Below are 20,364 nucleotides of genomic sequence, written 5' to 3'. Positions count from 1 at the left end.
CTGATTAGTGTGGGTGGTTCCCTTTATCTTTACAGATGCAGATCCAAGTGAAGCACATCCTCCCTATAAAACGGAAATGAGCATCCATTCGGTTGCGCTATACCCCGTTGGACAGTTAGCTTCACTATTCTAGGCATGTTTTCGTGAATAGCGCTCTCTGTCGCGGCATGGGTGCATATGGCGCAAAGACCCCCTGCCAGTGTGTTTACCACCTCATCGAGCACAGAGACAAGTGCAGCAGATGTGGGAGTTCAGACGGGCGACAATGAAAGCAGTCTGCGAGTGCCATTGTGGGCTCCCTGGAACTAATTCCAGTCCCCGGTCGAATGAAAGCTCGATTGAATAAAGCGCAGAAAATGACACTGAAATGTAATATGTATTTCATAGGGCGCAACAGCTCATGAACACAGTATCCCATTGACTGCCATATAGAACTATTGGATTGCATAGACTGACAAACACTCACTCATTCATTCAATCAAACAATCCAGCATTTTTTAGCTGAACCGGCTGGTCACTCCCATGTACGCCTATGTAAACAGCTTTGTCGAAAGTGAAAAAATCTTTTTCAGACTTGTCTTCCCTCCTCCCTCTCTCAGCATCAAGCGCAGCCCGCACGGAGGGCTCTGGCTGCTGCGACTTTCTCTCAGCCTCTTTGGTGCAAATGTGATGAGGAGAAGGGAACTTCGTCCACTGATAAGAAGACATCTTAAATGCAATAGCAGTTTCTTTCTGGAAATAAAAAACTGATTTGAGGATTTGTCAAATCGATAAATCGAATGCAAGCAGGTATGGAGCTGCAGAGGCTTTTGTTTATTATGAGTTCATAATACGGTTTTTGGTTTATTTTCTTGATAATGGAGATATTGAAAATGTGCTAAATTATATATTGATGGGAATTTTCAATTTATTATATTCATTACTTGGCTAATATTGTTTTGGATAATAATTTGTATTTGTTAAAGCTTTTTTTTTTACTATCTAAGTAGTCATTGAGACAATAACATGGAACAGGTGATAGTTAGCTTTTTACATGCAAATGTGGTAGGTTAATTCATTAACTCATTTTCTTTTATTCTTGTTTCGTTTTTAGGCTACAATCTTATATATATTTTTTCACATAGACTTCTTAAAAATCAAATATTTTAGATATAGTAGCATAAAACAATTATTTACAATTCACACAATTGATTTAACCTTGAGAGTAGAAACCTATTTTGCCAGGTTATTTATTATGAATTTTTATATTAATAGCCAACTCATGGCTTTATTGATAACCAATAGTTGATCTCATTTTCCATTTCCAAGATAGGTTGCGTGATAGTCTAGTTATTAGCAAAAACATATCTGCATCATAATTACTGAAGTTAGGACCAAGAGGACACTTTAGGACCAAGAGGACACTTTAGGACCAAGAGGACACCCTTGCTTGCAGTGATTTTTATTGTATCGACATTTTTCCACAATGATTTTAGAGGATATTTTCCCATAAAAATCCGAATTATGAACAAAGAAATTAAGGAACGCGCGAGAGAGATTGCAATCTAGCACCATCTTTTGGTGGCCTTGTGCGTCATTCTTTCGACCATGCGCTGGAGTGGAAAATGGTGTATGGTATGGCGTTTGAGAGATTATACTGTTATGGAAAATCTCTCAGTTAAATGCAGGCCTTCTTTAACATCAAATTATACCCGGCAACATATCAGTCTCTGCTCTTTCCTCAATAATTTATTTTTTCTGTTGAATTTGTGCTATTTCTTGGTCTGGGAGAAAGTGTCTTTTTGGCCAGAAACCTGGGTCAAATTCCTGACACCACATTTCAAATTCATTGAGTCATTCTTATGTCATGTTTTATATTCTACCTTGTTTTATTTAAGGGTAAGGTTGGTTTGAAGATGCATGGTGTTGTGTACATGGCTATCCCATCCACAGTTGAGCGATTTGATTTGTAGACACAAACCGAGGCCAATAAATCAGAATCCTCAGATGTCAAGACCTGCCATTGACAGAACTGCATTAAGATGCCATAAAATGGCATAATACATGCTATTCTGGGATAGGTCATGTGTAACCTTTGCCCTTACAGTAGACATACCACTTGTCTGAAACGGACAGGGCATATGGTTTGCTACATGAGGTGGAAGAAGGAGAACTCCCCTGTGGGAGGTGTGATTGTATAATGCCAAACTGACCTGGTCCCCTGTAGCCTATGGTTGGCGATGCAACAGCACACCCTTTGATGGGATTATTTCCTACCGTCCATCTCCTTCATCCGTCCACCGTGCAACGCCTGGCGGCTTTTCACTTTAACACTGCCTAGCATCTGATTGAATGGGAATGCAAGGAAGACACCTGGCCACCGACGCTCGCCCCTCCCCCACAGACTCGGCCTCCGTTTGGTAAGGCCAGATGTTAGTCAGCATGCCAAAGGCTATTTAGGCTCTTCAAACAGGCTGGATGAATGTACTGTAATCACATCAGAGCTTTTTCTCCTCATTTGTCCTCCATCCCATCCCACCATTGTTCAAATTGGTTTGTTGGATTTGCACGACAGCAGTACTGCTTAGGCCCCTTTATGAACTACACCGTAGCTCAAATGACTTCCCCCCCCCCGTTCCATTCTCTGCATAGAATTGTGGTTGAGCTACATCTACACAGCTGCTGACAAAGGGCTATTTCTCTGCTCGGCAGTGCAGTGGTGGTCTGTTGAATGAATAGAATGCCCTGGATTTATATTTCCTCCACGGCTATCAGCCCCATTAACACCCTCACACTTAGCGAGTTACTCCTCAGTTCGGCTCCCTCAGTGATGTCATGTCGGCCTACGTCTTCAAACTGTGGGCGGAATGAAGCAGAGAGCAGCATAGAGTCCGAGAGGAACCAGATATGGTCATTACTGACAGCTAAAGGCTAACCATGTGGCTAAGCTCCAAGCCACCATCTCAGTACAGTCAGAGCCCCAGGGATGGTCCTCTCCTCCTCCTCTCTTCCCCACTGGCCACAGCCTCCACTCAGCCTCAGGCTCCATAAATCTCCTCTCAACCACACAGCTCCTATGTCAACTCAATGAAATGCTATGATTTCTTGAGACTGTCAGTTATATTTAACCGTTTCCATATGAAGATGCTGCTACACCTTCTTTTTGTTGATATGAGCATTTTGAAGATGGCTGTGTCCATGAAAACAACTGTGCTAGTAAACAAGGAGTGCTCTTGGGTCTTTTGTTAGCCACAGGCACAGCCCACTTTTTTTGACAGCTTCGCTTCTTCTCAGTGCTCTGAATTTGGCAACTTGTGAGAGGTTCATTTTCTGGATTACATTGCCCTCCTGTGGATGTGGCACGCTGGTGCTGGATGTATTTTTGGGAAGAGAGGATTTGACCTCATTTATCTTTGTCTGAGTATGTTTCTATTCGGAGTCAGACGTATAAAAAATACCCTCCAAATGAAATGCCATCCCATCCCTGCTGAAAAGTTTGACCAACAACAGATGGATGCCTCAAACTGTAAATTGTCAACAGTGGTTTCTGTGACAACCACATGAAAATGTGTTCCAGTAGAAAGTTTTTACTAACCCATCTCAGATTTGGTTGGCTATACTGCTTGTGTGTATGTTGTGGAAGTAGAGCAGCATCATATTTAAAAAAAAATATTTCCGTCTATTCTATTCAATAGACATATGAAGCCATTTAAAAAGAAAACACATGCATGTTGACAAAGCATTGACAGCACACTGTATTTGCACCTCAGCGTTCTCCACCATTCCTTATAGTGTCTTTCTCTCCTCTCCCCTCCAGAGCCAGGCCCATCTGCACAATGGGCCCCGTACCCCTGTGTCTCCTGCTCTCAGTGACGTCACTGGTCGTGGTGGTGGCTGTGGAAGCACAGGAGGCCACAGGAGGAGATGATGAGTATACCTGGCCACAGTGGAAGCTGCCGCTGGTGAGGAACAGGAGGACGGTGGCCCTTAGCAGCCCCGGCTTCATGGCCAAACCTCAGGGAGAGCTGAACGGGACCTGTGGGATTGAGTGCCAGCGTCGCCTCCCCGACCCCTCCCTGGCTGACCTGGAGGAGTTCCTGTCCTATGAGACGGTGTACGAGAACGGAACGCGCACCCTGACCTCCGTGTCTGTGCAGGGCCTCAACGAGGTCAATGCTTGGCCTGCTGGGAACTCCTCCACTTCCTCCAAGTCGCGCCGCAGACGGGAGGTCTACGGCACAGACACCCGCTTCAGCATCGCTGACAAGCAATTCTCCACTAAGTACCCCTTCTCCACCTCCGTCAAGATCTCCACGGGCTGCTCTGGTGTCCTGTTATCCCCCAAACACGTCCTGACGGCCGCCCACTGCATCCACGACGGACAGGACTACGTGAGCGGAGCACAGAAGCTACGTGTGGGCGTCCTCAAGGAGAAATCCCGGCGTGGGAAAGGAGGGAAGGGGAAGAGAGGACGGGGGAAAGGCAAGAGGAGGAAAGGGGGAGAAGACAAGGAAGAAGAAGAGAAAGAAGAGAAAGATGGAGGGAAAGAGAGGAAAGGAGGGAAAGGGAAGGACAGAAAGAGCCGCAGTCGTCGCAGCGCAGAGGTAGAGAAGCCATCCTTCCGGTGGACCAGAGTGAAGCAGACCCAGGTCCCTAAAGGTTGGTTCAAAGGCGGGGCGTCGGACGGTGTGGCGGCTGACTATGACTATGCCGTGCTGGAGCTGAAGAAGGCCCAGAAGGTCAAGCACATGGACCTGGGCGTCATCCCCTCGGTCAAGAAGCTGCCCGCCGGCAGGATCCACTTCTCAGGCTTCGACGATGACCGGCCCGACAACTTGGTGTACCGCTTCTGCTCGGTGTCGGAGGAGTCCAAAGACCTGCTGTATCAGTATTGCGACGCCAAGCCCGGCTCAAGCGGCTCCGGGGTCTACATCCGCCTCAAAGAGCCCGGCAAGAAGAAATGGAAGAGGAAGATCATCGGGGTGTTCTCAGGCCACCAGTGGGTGGATGTCAACGGCAATGGGGCGCAGCAAGATTACAATGTGGCGGTGAGGATAACGCCCCTCAAGTATGCCCAGATCTGTTACTGGGTCCATGGGGATTCCAGCGAGTGCCGGGACGCCTGAGGGACACACAACATGTCACAACACCCCTCCACCCTCCTCCCTCCATCACCAACGAAACAGGGGCCCGCCTGCCCGACTGCCTTCCGTCTTCTTCTATATTACCTCCTGTGCTTCCCACTGGCAACTGGCACAGATTGCCTCATCACAGCATTCATCGCACACAAGCGGCCATACAGACTCCCTGTTGTTGATTACAGGAACTCGTCAACAGATCAAAGAGAACTATGGCTGTTCTGCCTTGTCTAATTTATTAAATTATTAAAAAGCAAACATTCTAGAAATTTATGAATATCATGATTTTATATTGCCAGGTCCTACTAGGTCTGTGTTTATGATAACGGGAATATTTTGACAGATTCTTAGGTTTGACCAATTTTGATAGAATGTTGTATATTCAGCTGTTTCAGGGGAGTGATGCTTGTTATTTCATATATTCCAGGCAGCCTTAATGAACGCAGAGATGTCAACATTTTCAAATGTGTTCCCTTTTCTAGCAAAAGGAACAAGAAAGTTTGCATTGGCTTTGGTGAACGACCCAGAAGAAAGCAACATTTTCTTCTGAGAAATTAACATTTGAGTATATTAAGAGGTTATAACTGACTTTTTTCTAAATATTTTCTAAATCAACGTGCTGGTGTTTAAAATAATGTATATCTAGATCTTTTGAGTTTCCTGTAAATGTCCCTTTTTGTAAAACTACCTTTTCTTGTAAGATTATGTTTCCATGACTAATTAGTGAAAGGTTCCAAAGGGATCCTGGAAAAAATATGATTGTTTTCAGTCCTACTGTTTCGTTCTTTTTTTTACCCTAGCAAGTGCATTAAAATGTGGTTTCATTGCCATACACATAAAAATGATGGTGCTTATCAAGAGACTTGGTGCTAATTTCATAAATATAAAATTGTGCACTTTGGGGAGACCTATCGGAATATATGTTTGGTAGCCTAGTACTGTAACGATGTATTTAATATGAGGCTACACAGGGGATTTGATGTAACAGAGCTTTCAGATTAAAAACGTTATTTCGATATTCAGTTTTCCATTAGATTCATGTCATTTGAAGGCTAGTGGTGACAACAAATGCCATAATGGTATGTGATGATAACAATCATCATTCTAAAGTGTTCATGCTGATGCATCTTGTTTATTATGTACCACAATGTATACGAGTTTGCCATTGATGACCAAACACAATAAAATGAATAACATTTCACCATGATTGAAAAAACAACAATTAAACCAAGATTACAACTTGTATGTGTGTTTACCATGAGGAGAAGTGATGTACTGTATGTATCCATGACACATCTATGCCTGTAGCCAGGGTCATGATCATTAGGCACTTCTTGGACTTGTCCAATAAGAAACAGTCATTTACATTTTTAAATTGTTTTCAATTGTGCGCCCTAATGAACACAACCCAGGTTACGCCTATTGATGTCATTCCTATGTCATGACATTTAGTGCACCGGATTAAAAATGCAATGCGTCCATGTTCTGATCTATCAATATAAGAAAAAGATGGGCGATCAGTAATGGTCCATTCTTTCCATCATTGAGTTTATTGCATCTAAAAGGGCTTACATGCACTGGGGAGGGGCATAGTAAATAATAGTAATAAAATAATAATGTAACTCAATAATGAAAATGATGATGTTTTCCCATTTTTTGAAATCCATGTTTTTTCCCCCACAACAATTGTCGAAACAGTCTCGCAATGACACAACACAGTATTTGTTATATCTGGGGGTTATACGGCACAGGACTGGTTTCACTGGTTCTAAACAGCTGCCTAGATAGACATGGAATGCACACTGTTCAACAGTGTCCTCTTCTGACTGGGTATACACAGGCTTTCTGCTCCGCCCATGTTACCATGTACAATATTACTGATTCACCAACAAGGCAGGAGGAAACGGAACAGAAACATGTAACAACATCTGGGGGGGGTGATAAGGATGTTTCTGTTTCTTCTCAAATACAAAAATAACACTACATATCCAGTACCAACCGTGGTCTAGTCATAGTAATAATGCTAATAATAAAGTACGAGCAATTATGAAAATCAAACAGCAGACCACTGACGAGGAGGACAGTGATAGGTCCATAGGGAGAGTGCCGGTGATACCAGGAAGTAGACTTACTGTACACAACTTGTTTTAGTGGTTTAACAAAAGACTGTTCTCCTCTGCATTGAGATATGAGATACTGGCAAGATTTGGCTCCTGGTATGCACTGTTTGACCTTCCTCTTGAATAGGAATAACTCAAATATAAACACATTTTCTCTGAAAATAGGCGGTAAGATATGATCTGTTGATAAAAATATCCGAAAACGTTTTACAGCAGATTCACAAACAATGTCAACAGAGAGAGGAAGTACAAATAAAGCTGGACATGACGCCCCAAATCTAAAAAATAAATAAATAGAAAAATAAACGCTGACAAAAAAAAACGTATAAATATACTGAACATCATTAAAAAAAAATATTGGATGGTAATTTAGGATTCAGGAGCCCGTACATGTTGCTTATTTATATTAATCATATATTCATATCATAATTGTTTCTAAATACGTTCAAAAGATGAAAGGAAATAAGATAATGGTCACATGACTTCTTACAATTTGATATCAGATTCACATCAATATGCTCTTCCACAGACATACTGTACAGAGTAGAGACAAATCCTTAGAGATTTCCCAGTGTAATGTATATACACCACCGAAGAAGAACTTCTGTGAACGACACATTGCACATTTCATCCAAAATTGACAGGGCTGCTTTGCTTACCCCTCTTATCCAATAAGGGTGAGGCAGGGTGGAAGCCCCTCCCCCTCTAGAGTGATCAGAAGGCCAGTGCAGGGCCGAAGGTGGAGCTGAGGGCACCAAACAAACACGCATCCATCATTCAACTCAACACGCCAACACTACTGGAAAAAATTATCTAAATACATACAGCACATACGCGTTCAGCTTCTGCTCGGGTTTCTGACTTGCTTTTATAGACATTTTTTTGTAGGTTTTGTGTGGTTTTGTTTAGACAAAGGGTTACATCTAGTTAAGCACACACTTGTTTTTTTCTCACTAAGGTTTCACTTTCACAGTTTGTGCTACAACATTACACAGGGGGCGGGGGTGGAGTGGAGGAAGGGGGTCTCCTATGGGTGAGTAGCAGAGGAGGGTCTCTGGTGTCCCAGGATGTACAGAATGCCAAAATAAGACAGGCAGCCAGAGGGCCCAACTCCAGAAAAACAAGAGCTGGAAGACAATAAGGAGAAAAACATACCCTAAGTTTGACCACTGACACAAGACTAGCATTAGCCTGGTCCCAGATCTCTTTGTGCTGTATAACCAACTCCTATAGTCATTGGCATGACAACGATCATAAGTTGTCAAAACCACAGAAACAGATCTGACACCAGGCAAGACTAGCATCACACCAGGATGACAGTTGAATGTCCTGAACACACACCTGGGCTGGGGGGTTACATTAAGTCCTTGAGGTTGAGGTCTGCCAGTGGGTCCTTGGGCTTTTTGCTCTGGGTGGCAGCAGGTCCTGGAGACAGCTGGAAAACAGAAAGAACAAATCAAGGACCACTTCAAATACATTGCCTTTAAAGTATCTTTATTTTGCACATACAAGACTCATTCCTTTCCAAATAGCAAGCCTGTGTTTACTTTGTAGAAAAGTCTTACTGTGATGTTTTGCACTTTGACTTTGGTCATTGGGAGACTAAAAGCAATATATCTTGAAAAAACATGAATGTTGACATGCATCATTTTATGAGACTGTATCAAAAGTGGACTAATGAAGAATATATGAGTATATTTCCCCTTTTAATAAGTTTATAACTGAAGGAGTAACAGGTGATTCTGTATACTTATGTGCACATTGCTGTGTATGTGTTTGAGGGTTTGGATTTTTTAAATCTGAGAATGAATGTGAGTGTGTATCTGTGTGCGTGTGCGTGTGCATGCGTGTGTGTGTGTGTTACCGGTGCCCCTGGTGCTGCAGCTCCTGGCAGGGGTGGTCTCATGGGTTGACCCATCATTGGCTGGCCCATCATCATGGGAGGCATCATGGAAACTCCAGATCCAGCTGCTGAGGCCTGGAAAGAGATGGAAGGGGTTCATGGAATTGACGAATGGACTACTTCCTGCCTTGAATAAGAGCACTGAGTTCATTTATAAGTATAGCTGTCCATGTTGGCTTCTGGGCATCCTGTCCAGTATCTCACCATGCCAAAGCCAGGCTGTGCTCCCATGGGCAGAGGCATGGCTCCAGGGGCACCTGGGGCTCCAGGGGCGGGGCCACCCTAGAAACAGGAAGTCAAGACAAAAACGGTTTACAGCTCTACGTCATAGAACATAATTTCCATTCCTTAACAATCCTTTCCCATTCAAGTCCACAGCTTATTTCCAATATACATAAATTCTACTCTCTCCAGGCTCTACAGAGGGTGGTGAAGACTGCCCAGTCCATCACTGGGGACTGACTCTCTTCACAGCTGCACCCTCTTCACAGCTGCACCCTTTCACTCATCCACCCTTACACACACACCTCACACACCCGCACACAAACATCTCACACGCACGCACGCGCACGCACAAACCCGTGCACCATTGCTGTTACTATCCATCTAAGCTGCTCAACCATGTCACTACTCACTCGAACACATTTCTTTCTTTTTTTTTGTATAAATGTGTATTGTACTGTTGAGGGGAGCTTGCAAGTAAACATTTCACTGTACTATTTACAACCTGTATCCTGTGCATATGACCAATCAACTTTGATTTGAGTTCAAATTTAAATGTCCCAATAACGGTTCTTTGCTAATATTGGGAGGCTTGTGGAGGCTTTTACCATCATAGGCCCAGGAGCGCCCCAGCTGGGAGGGGCTACCTGGGGGGTCCAGTTAGATCCTCCTGTCAGCTTCTTGTCATTCCACTGATGGTCCCTATACGAGACACACAGGACACCAAAGTTGTCATCAGCTAGCTGGAAGGTTTGGGAGTACACACTAGATGCCGCATGACTTTGATTGTTATTTAGGAAGCACACAAAGAAAAGGAGAACACACACACACACACACACACACACACACACACACGCACGCAAGCACGAACACAGAGAAATTCCGTCCGTACTTTTTCTGAATCCCCAGATCTGCAAGAGAGAAAAAAAGCAATTTCAGAAATCATTTTTAAACGGACAAAAAAAACAGTAATCACAACCATCAAGGCTGTCCAGGTGTGATCAATACATGCCTCCAACCAGGTTTGCCAGGGAGGAGTCCAAGTCGCCCCCGATGGATGGCCGTTTAATAGCTGTGGCACCTGCCATGCCACCCCCGACCGCGGGTGCCACCTTGGTATTCCCCCCACCACTGCCTGTGCTGCCCACACTACCCCCAGTGGACTGGGGTGTTATGGCTGGCATCAGTAGGTCCCCTAATCCACCAAAAACTTTGAGGGAAAGGGTAGAAATAAGGGGAATAAGATGTTGGAAACATACAGCATGGAATAAAATCTTTATTATCCCTAATCTTCACAAAGAGGGGGCAGATGTGAAATCATCACCATACAATTCCTCACCACAACAATAGCATTCAGTACAGTACTCTGGTGTGCAATGCATGCACTGAACAGGGCAGAAACAATACGCACCTAATCTCGGTTAACCCAGAATAAAAATCTTGCGTAATTTGGTACCTTTTATGGTTATGTAGTCTGCCCACGAGAGATTAATATATAGCCACTGTAAGGCAATCACTACAACATTATCTGAACATTCAAGTCTATAACTGTGTTTAAATGTGCTTTTAGACCACCACAGTGCCAGCATCGCAGCTTCAAAGTGCACTATGTTGAATTGAGGGTAGTATCTGGCAAACGTTGCAAATGGGAGTAATACATACATTACATTGTCTCATACGTGAGACAAACATATTGAAACATGCAAAAATGGAATATTAAAAAAAAAATGGGGAACGTGACAAAACAGCTCATACTGCAAAGCACTAAAAGGGAGGAAGGCTTGTGAACTCACCAATTACGCAGTAGCAGCAAGCAATGACCCAGCAGTGACAGAGAGAGAGAGGGGATGGCAGGAAGAGACCAGGGCAGAGTGGGCGAGAGGAGAGGATTGAAGGGGTGGACAAGGAAAGGATGTGAGGGGAGAAATGTGGAAAGGTAGTATGTGACAGAGGAGGGACGGAGGGAGAGGGAGAACAACGTATAGAGAAAGAAGGAGTTGAAATAGGATGGGGAGCACAGTAGTAAGTGTCGGCATGTGAGATGAGAGAGAGCGAGAGAGAAGCAGTGTTGAGGAGTTCAACCGTGAGCAGTGGTGACCGTTGATCCCTCAGCGTTACATAATAGGGACAGTGGCCGTGATTCTTGGCAGCGTCAGTCATGCAGAACACACACACACACTTCCCTCAGGATACACACATGGAGCAGACAGTGTCCCCTACCTGATGCATCAAAGCCACCAGAGGGTGCTGCTGCGGCCGGCACTGTGTCTGCAGCTGCTGGGGTGGCAGGGATTAGTGGGGGCAGGGAGCCGAGGGTGTCGAAGCCACCCTCCAGCAAGTCATTCTGGGCTGAGACAGGAGCTAGGGTAGGGGCGAGGGCTGGAGCCAGAGTGGGGGCCAGAGGAGCAAGGGCCGCCGTGGGAGTCAGGCTAGGAGACATCAGTCCTGAAAGTGGGGAACCATTTGAATGAGGGTATTATATACGATGATAATGATTTTAATTTCCATTGATTAGAATTTCATTGATTTAAGTTACGGTGTGTCACGGTACTCAATATTAACATACTGTACGTGCAGTATGAATCACAAATGGCAGATGGCTGTCTTAGAGCAGGGGCTCCCAACCCTTCTCCTGGAGAACTGCAGTCTGCAGGCTTTTACTACAACTCTAATCCAGCTCACTTTATTCTACTAATTAGCTGCTCACCGGGACATTGATTATGGTGTTACAGCTGGGTTAAAGCTAAAACGCGTGTGTGTGTGTGTGTGTGTGTGTGTGTGTGTGTGTGTGTGTGTGTGTGTGTGTGTGTGTGTGTGTGTGTGTGTGTGTGTGTGTGTGTGTGTGTGTGTGTGTGTGTGTATGTGTGTGTGCGTGTGTGTGTGTGTGTGCGTACCACCCAACAGATCCTCTTCTGGTCCCCCAGGGGCAGCGGGCGTAGCGTCCAACAGAGTAGGACTACTGAATGTGTCTGTAGAGCGACAGTAGGGAAGAGTTAGTTAGCCGTGAGCCAGTAAGGGAGGGGGAGGGGTGGCAGACAGGCAGTGAGACAGGTCTCACTGTACAGTAAACCAGGTTTGGCTAGGTTACTTTCTAATTTTAATCCGTTACTGTTACTAGTTACCTATCCAAAATTGTAATTAGTAATGTAACTTTTGGATTGCCCAAACTCAGTCATGTAATCTGATTGCATTCCGTTACTTTTAGATTACTTTCCCCTTAAGAGGCATTAGAAGAAGAGAAAAATGTATGTTACCAATTGAAAGACATCTATTGCAGAATAAATCAGTGTTTAAGTTTACATAGCTGGCCATATATGGATGATACATTTTACTTTATGGGTTGGTTACGTAGGCTTCTTCTAACCCATCGCTTTCTACTACAGATAACAACACAATTAAATTATATCTTCACGTTAAAAAATAAAAGTCTATCAGAATTCCAGTCATTCCAATAAATGTTATACCCCTTGAATCTTCAAGAATAGGACTTGGAAATATGGAAGTATAGATTAGCCAAATTGTTTTACCTGAGCATGACCCCAAAACTAAGGACATATTAGCCAGCCCTACTCTGTTTTTAATGTTTTTGTTGTCATGGAGGACTGATTGGGCTTTCATCAAGGCAAAGGGTGGCTACTTTGAAGACTCTCAAATATAAAATACATTTATATTTGCTAACACTTTTTTGGTTACTACATGATTCCATATGTGTTATTTCATAGTTTTTATGTCTTCACTATTATTCTACAATGTAGAAAATAGTAAAACAAATAATAAAGAAAAACCCTTGAATGAGTAGGTGCGTCCAAACTTTGTAGTAACCAAAAAAGTGTTAAACAAATCTAAATATATTTTATATTTCAGACTCTTCAAAGTAGCCACATTTTGCCTTGATGACAGCTTTGCACACTCTTGCACACAAAGCATGCCATTCCATTGCACAAGAGCGCATTTTTCACAGGCTGTCCACTGGTTTTAAAAACAATGATTGATAGGCAGCTTAAACTTCTTGAATTCAACCATTATTGGGTTCAAATACAGATTTAGATTTGTGAACAGCCATCCACAACAACCACAATCCGTAAGGCGCAAATAGCTAAATGGGAGAACAGCAGTGTGAGTCACATCAATGCGCATTGTAGATATCAATAATAAGTGATATCCATATCACCCTAGACTACACCACTACTGTCATCCTTACCTCCAAGCGTTTATTCAAGTTGGATAATCTTTGGATGCCGACAGCAGTCGCACCATTGGAAGACATAGTTTGGACTGTAGCCCACAAAAGACTATTCCTGCTCTTTTCCCACGATCAATCAAACACATTTGGTGTGTCATCATAGTGGTCTCTGACTTGTGGTCAGACTCACTCAGGTGGAACAAACTTTAACTTGAGCCTTTTTTCAATGCTGATTTGAATGTCATTAAGAAAACAGAGAAGTGTCAAATATTTTTTTCCGCAAACATCCTTTCTGAATTTAAAAGTAATCCTCGGAGTAATCATCTATCTTTTTCAAAAGTATCGGTAATCTGATTACAATCATTTTCGCTGGAAACGTAATGGATTACAGTTACCGTTTTTTGTAATACCTTACTCCCCAACCCTGCAGCAAAACACAAGCACGTGCATGCACGCAAGCATACACGCACACCTCTAAGTACCATGCAATTGCAAGAGGGTAGAATTTCCGTCTCAACCTGTGTATGAACTCAAAACTCTCTGCAGACCAAAACAACGCAACTCAAGAAGCCTTAACCTGAAAATCCAAAGGTGTTTCTTGATGCGGGAGACAGTACTTTTAGGTTTCAGGGCAGGTGACGGTCACTGCTCAATGGCTGCTACTAAGACATACACAGCTAACTAACTAGCTATCAACATTGGCTACATAATCCAAAACCAGTTGCAGAGGAAAACTTCTGCTATATACTGCTACACCAAACATATTACACTATCTCTCTCCTAGATCTAGACTTATCTAGGGTCTGTTACCCTGGCTACAAAGATACGTACACATGAACAGCTCCCCACTAACAAATATCCTTCACACCTAACAGCTATATTTAACAACCAAAAAAGTTTTTATTTATTTTACCAGGTAAGTTGACTGAGGACACATTCTCATTTACAGCAACAACCTGGGGAATAGTTACAGGGGAGAGGAGGAATGAGCCAATTGTAAACTGGGGATGATTAGGTGACTGTGATGGTTTGAGGGCCAGATTGGGAATTTAGCCAGGACACCAGGATTAACACACTTACTCTTACAATAAGTGCCATGGGATCTTTTAATGACCTCAGACAGTCAGGACACCTGTTTAACGTCCCATCCAAAAGACAGCACCCAACACAGGGAGATGTCCCTAATCACTGCCCTGGGGCATCGCAATATTAATTAGACCAGAGGAAAGAGTGCCTCCTACCGGCCCTCCAAACACCACTTCCAGCAGCATCTGGTCTCCCATCCAGGGACTGACCAGGACCAACCCTGCTTATCTTCAGAAGCAAGCCAGCAGTGGTATGCAGGGTAGTATGCTGCTGGCTAATGGAGAAATGTCATTAAAAAAATCACTGCAACGAAGTACACAAGACGAAAAGATGAACAGAGTATGGAAAAGGTCATATGTTACTCAGCATGAGTCAAATCCATGAAGGTGTACAGGAAGTGGTGGATTTCGTGGTACAGTACGCACCTAGCAGGTCAATGACAGGTGCAGGTGCAGAGGGCTCAGGTTCGGGAGGAGAGACAGTTGCAGGGGCAGGAGCTGGGGCTGGATCCGGGGCTTGAGCTGGAGTTGGAGCCACTGCTGGTGCTGGAGCCATAGCAGAGAATGCATCTACAGAATGAGAGAGGAGAGCATTTTACCACAATTTGAAAAAGAAAACAGTGTTATATACAGTATACAGTATATATAACAGTGTTATATACAAAGGTTTGGACACACCGACTCAGGGTTTTCTAGAATAATAGTGAAGACATCAAAACTACGAAATAACACATATGGAATCATGACGGACTGTCATTTCTCTTTGCTTATTTGAGCTGTTCTTGCCATAATACGGACTTGGTCTTTTGATTTGAGATTTTGTTGTCATGGAGGACTGATTGGGCTCATTGATTCGAGTTGAAAAATAAATGCTGCGCTCATGAAATGGCATGCTTTGCCAAGAGTGTGCAAAGCTATCATCAAGGAAAAGGGTGTACTTTTGAAGAATCTCAAATATAAAATATATTTAGATTTGTTTAACACTTTCTTGGTTACTTCATTATTCCATATGTGTTATTTCAGAGTTCTGATGTCTTCACTATTATTCTACAATGTAGAAAATAGTAAAATAAAGAAAAAACCTTGAATGAGTAGGTGTTTCCAAACTTTTGACTGGTACTATATATACACTACCTTTCAAAAGTTTGGGGTCACTTAGAAATGTCCTTGTTTTTGAAAGAAGAGCACATTTTTTGTCTATTAAAATAACATCAAATTCATCAGAAATACACTGTAGACATTGTTAATGTTGTAAATGACTATTGTAGCTGGAAACGGCTGATTTTTTAATGGAATATCTACATAGGAGTACAGAGGCCCATTATCAGCAACCATCACTCCTGTGTTCCAATTGCACGTTGTGTTAGCTAATCCAAGTTTATAATTTTAAAAGGCTGATTGATCATTAGAAAACCATTCTGCAATTGTGTTACCACACCTGAAAACTGGTGTTCTGATAAAAGAAGCAATAAAACTGGCCAGCTTTAGACTAGTTGAGTATCTTGTGGGTTTGATTACAGGCTCAAAATGGCAAGAAACAAATAACTTTCTTCTGAAACTCATCAGTCTATTCTTGTTCTGAGAAATGAAGGCTATTCCATGCGAGAAATTGCCAAGAAACTGAAGATCTCGTACAACGCTGTGTACTTCTCCCTTCACAGAACATACAGGTCGCAGTGATTTTGTATACATCTGGCCCTTCTTTGGACACTGTTAACTAACCTCCAGACCTCCAGACGAGCTTCAACGCCATACAACTCTCCTTCCTTGGCCTCCAACTGCTCTTAAATGCAAGTAAAACTAAATGCATGCTCTTCAACTGATTGCTACCTACACCTGCCCGCCCGTCCAGCATCACTACTCTGGACAGTTCTGACCTAGAATCTGTGGACAACTACAAATAACTAGGTGTCTGGTTAGACTATAAACTCTCCTTCCAGACTCACATTAAGCATCTCCAATCCAAAATTAAGTCTAGAATCGGCTTCCTATTTCGCAACAAAGCATCCTTCACTCATGCTGCAAAACATACCCTTGTAAAACGGACTATCCTACCGATCCTTGACTTCGGCGATGTAATTTACAAAATAGCCTCCAACACTCTACTCAGCAAATTGGATGCGGTCTATCACAGTGCCATCCGTTTTGTCACCAAAGCCCCATATACTACCCACCACTGCGACCTGTATGCTCTCATTTGCTGGCCCTCGCTTCATATTCGTTGCCAAACCCACTGGCTCCAGGTCATCTATAAGTCTTTGCTAGGTAAAGCCCCGCCTTATCTCAACTTACTGGTCACCATAGCAGCATGCGCTCCAGCAGGTATATCTCACTGATTACCCCCAAAGCCAATTCCTCCTTTGGCCGCCTTTCCTTCCAGTTCTCTGCTGCCAATGACTGGAATGAACTGCAAAAATCACTGAAGCTGGAGACTCATATCTCCCTCACTAACTTTAAGCACCAGCTGTCAGAGCAGCTCACAAATCACTGCACCTGTACATAGCCCATCTGTAAATAGCCCATCCAACAACCTCACCCCCCATACTGTTATATATTTTATTTATTTTGCTCCTTTGCACCCCCGTATCTCTACTTGCACACTCATCTTCTGCACATCTATCACTCCAGTGTTTAATTGCTATATTGTAATTATTTTGCCACTATGGCCTATTTATTGCCTTACCTCCCTTATCCTACCTCATTTGCACACACTGTACATAGACTTTTCTACTGTGTTATTGACTGCATGTTTGTTTATTCCATGCATAACTCTGTTGTTGTTTTTGTCGCACTGCTTTGCTTTATCTTGGCCAGGATGCAGTTGTAAATGAGAACTTGTTCTCAACTAGCCTACCTGGTTAAATAAAGGTGAAATTTAAAATAAATAAAAAACAGTGAAGAGGCGACTCCGGGACGCAGTGTTGCAAAGAAAAAGCCATATCTCGGATTGGCCAATAAAAATAAAAGATTAAGATGGGCAGAAGAACACAGACACTGGCCAGGGGAACTAGAAGGCCAGCATCCCGGAGTCACCTCTTCACTGTTGACGTTGAGAATGGTTTAGATATTCCATTAAAAATCAGCCGTTAACAATGTCTACACTGTCTTTCTGATCAATTTGATGTTATTTTAATGGACAAAAAAAAAGTTTATTTCAAAAACAAGGACATTTCTAAGTGATCCCAAACTTTTTCTTCTGATCACAAAAAAACGTTCCGGTCACTTCCTGAAGAGATACATTGATTGACAGGCTGACAGGGAAGTGCACTACCAAGCTTGTACTACTGCATGCTGTAGTCATGCAGGCAGAGTTGGAGATACAGGAAGTATACCCATAGGTGATCATGGAGTGAGGTCAGCTTAGAGTGGGCAGATAGTGTAACTCACCAGTCACACCAGACAAGAGGTCTTCATCAGCATTGGCCTCGGGAGGCAAAGGAGAGGGCCCGCGAGAGATAGTAGGGAGATCTTCCAGGGAAACACCCGAGGAAAAAGGTCAAGGAAGTAGGACGAATGAAGTAGAAGAGCACAGAGGAGCATTAGCATAACAGAGAGAGTGAAAGCTGTGTTAGGAGTTACTGTTATTTAGCCAGTGGGTCCAGGGTTGGGATCAATTCGAAGTCAGCCAATACAGGAAGTAAAATGAAATTCAGAATGAATAATTTCAAATAAATTAAACTGAAAAGAAGAAACAATTTATTTCAAACAATTCCCCAATTTTGAATGTTCAATTCAAATCACTTCCTGAATTGACTGACTTCAATTCAAATTGGCCCAACCCTGGATTGGGTGCATGCACAAGTCGCATACCACTATGGGGACAAACCAAGACGTGTGGAGAAACAGATGTTTGAGGAGGAAGGACAGAAGAGATGAAGAAGTTCCAAAAAAAGAAAGCAATCCACGTCCTGTACCTGCCCCAAATAGATCTACGCTAGGAGTAACAGCAGCATCAGCTTTTTCTGCGGTAGGGCTTTTCTCAAACATAGAATCTATAAACAAGGACACACAGTTACATTCAGTTTACAATCTATACAGCATGAGTTCAGAGGGGAAACAGAGAAAAGCAACAACAAAAAGCACAAATAAATAAAAAAACTTTTTTTAAAAGGACATCTAAAGGTGTAACACTTTATAATAACTTTCATGAATAAGCATTGCGTTACTTTATAATTGCTTATTCTTGAAAGTTTACAAAGTGTTACCGATTCAAACTGAAAACTGATTATTGAAAACAAAGGAAAAGATGAACTAAAATCAGGTGAAAGATAACATGAAGATATGCTCAAATGAAGGGTGTTGATATCTACAACCTTGGTCAGAGGTTGGAGGTGAAGAAAGCAAAGGTTGTCATGCAGGCACACTGCAGCTAGAGTGACTATAACAACTAGGTCAAGTTCAGTAAGGCTATCAAACACTTTTGCAACAGAAAATGAAAATGTGTGTTCTTATTGAACACGTTGAGGTAATAACTCAAATAATTTTCTCCCTACTAAACACAACTCTGCTCACTTCCCCTAGCTTTGACTGACTATAATGGTTCATGATTGAGGTTGAAATCACAACACGTTGAGCCAACGCATTTAATCAATGCCTCTGAAAGTCAATACAAATAATGGCCTCACATAGATTTACAGACAACTGAAAAGGTTCATTTTGTAACAGCCTGCAGGTTTAATGCTTCAAAACCTGTTATAAGCACGTCTGAGGCTTTATAATGTCTAATAATAAGCCCTATAATATGTTTTGTCTCATATTTCAACTGACTCATTCTGGCTGTTATTTAGTCGTGAATCATTATAAAATGATTACAAGGCATTATAAAGGGGCTCATAGTCATGTATGCTCATGTCATCTTACAATACATGATAACGGCATCATAATGCATTCTTTGCCGGTTTGAAGTGAAGTGTTACTGTTAGTTTCAATAGGTAGTATACCATTAGAAGGCATCCAGGTTTGAGATCTGTGTATTTATTCCTTGTCTACACAGGAAGGATGCAGAGAAAAATCCTAATTTGATAGATCCACATACTGTGCCCATCATCATACCCTTTTCATTTCTCATTTGCTGAGGCGGTCAAAATGTGTGACTCACTCAATGCCTGTGACTTAAATCAAACGAATAACAACAGAAGAAAACATAATTACAAAAACAAATCTAAAATGTAGGGAAGTCGCTGTATCATCGCCATTATCATCACCATCATCATCATTGACATAGCGCAGAGCAATGCAGTGTGCAAAGTAGAATGTGCACTTTACCACCAAAGAGGTCGAGAGTGGGGACGGCAGGGGCGGGGGCAGCTGCAGACTCAGTGGTGGTGGTAGTGCAGGGAACGGGAGTGGCAGCAGGGGGCTCGATGGGGGCGACGATGATAGGCACTGCACTAGAGGTGGGGCTGGCTGCTTCTGGGGCAGCCAGCGTGTTATCGAACTTCATAGCAAAGAGGTCCATCTCTGGAGCCATGTTCACACTCCCCTCCGATGGAGCGAAGGGGTCTTCAGGAGGAGGGAAGAAGGGGGAGGGCGGAGGATGGGGTTAGGGGGTTTAAGGGATATGACCAAAGAGGGGAGGAGGGGAAGAGAGTAGGGGGAGTTGAGAGTTTGTTAAAACAACAAACGCTGTAAAATACATATTATTGTATGTCTAGAGCAGCTTCCATAATGAGGTTTCGGGGGAAGTAAAGAAAAGAAACCATTAACCTTGTACTACAGCCACAGGTTAGAATAC

At 42.9% G+C, this 20,364-nt stretch overlaps 2 protein-coding genes across 7 annotated transcripts in view; one reads left to right on the top strand and one right to left on the bottom strand.

The window, feature by feature from the left end:
- The first annotated feature begins 581 nt into the window (after positions 1-581).
- LOC112232621 (inactive serine protease 35) lies at positions 582-6,360 on the top strand. Its single transcript, XM_024399771.2, has 2 exons — positions 582-789; positions 3,797-6,360. The coding sequence occupies exon 2, from the start codon at positions 3,816-3,818 to the stop codon at positions 5,103-5,105; it is 1,290 nt and encodes a 429-aa protein (XP_024255539.1). The 5' UTR covers positions 582-789; positions 3,797-3,815; the 3' UTR covers positions 5,106-6,360.
- Positions 6,361-6,638: 278 nt separating this feature from the next.
- The window catches only part of snap91a (synaptosome associated protein 91a), a 60,966-nt gene continuing 47,240 nt past the window's right edge, over positions 6,639-20,364 (bottom strand). For 3 of the 6 annotated variants that reach the window (XM_024400185.2, XM_024400176.2, XM_042313678.1), the window contains 13 exons: positions 19,896-20,132; positions 18,545-18,622; positions 18,018-18,098; positions 15,057-15,200; positions 12,257-12,331; positions 11,583-11,807; positions 10,375-10,572; positions 10,255-10,273; positions 9,971-10,064; positions 9,345-9,422; positions 9,102-9,215; positions 8,579-8,672; positions 6,639-8,364 (listed from right to left, as the gene is read on the bottom strand). In XM_024400185.2, the coding sequence (XP_024255953.1) occupies positions 8,592-8,672; positions 9,102-9,215; positions 9,345-9,422; positions 9,971-10,064; positions 10,255-10,273; positions 10,375-10,572; positions 11,583-11,807; positions 12,257-12,331; positions 15,057-15,200; positions 18,018-18,098; positions 18,545-18,622; positions 19,896-20,132 (1,424 nt within the window). In that variant the 3' untranslated portion in view covers positions 6,639-8,364; positions 8,579-8,591. The remainder of the gene's footprint in view (positions 8,365-8,578; positions 8,673-9,101; positions 9,216-9,344; positions 9,423-9,970; positions 10,065-10,254; positions 10,274-10,374; positions 10,573-11,582; positions 11,808-12,256; positions 12,332-15,056; positions 15,201-18,017; positions 18,099-18,544; positions 18,623-19,895; positions 20,133-20,364) is intronic. The other 3 variants (XM_024400194.2, XM_042313693.1, XM_042313684.1) reach the window with 3 other exon arrangements.

This window comes from Oncorhynchus tshawytscha, linkage group LG03, assembly GCF_018296145.1.
Source record: "Oncorhynchus tshawytscha isolate Ot180627B linkage group LG03, Otsh_v2.0, whole genome shotgun sequence".
NCBI lineage: Eukaryota > Metazoa > Chordata > Actinopteri > Salmoniformes > Salmonidae > Oncorhynchus > Oncorhynchus tshawytscha.
The sequence above is the reverse complement of the archived record's forward strand: the minus strand, read 5'-3'. Positions and strand labels throughout refer to the sequence as shown.

Coding starts and splice junctions, on each gene's coding strand:
- LOC112232621 (XM_024399771.2), top strand. CDS start 3,816: ATGGGCCCCGTACCCCTGTGTCTCCTGCTCTCAGTGACGTCACTGGTC.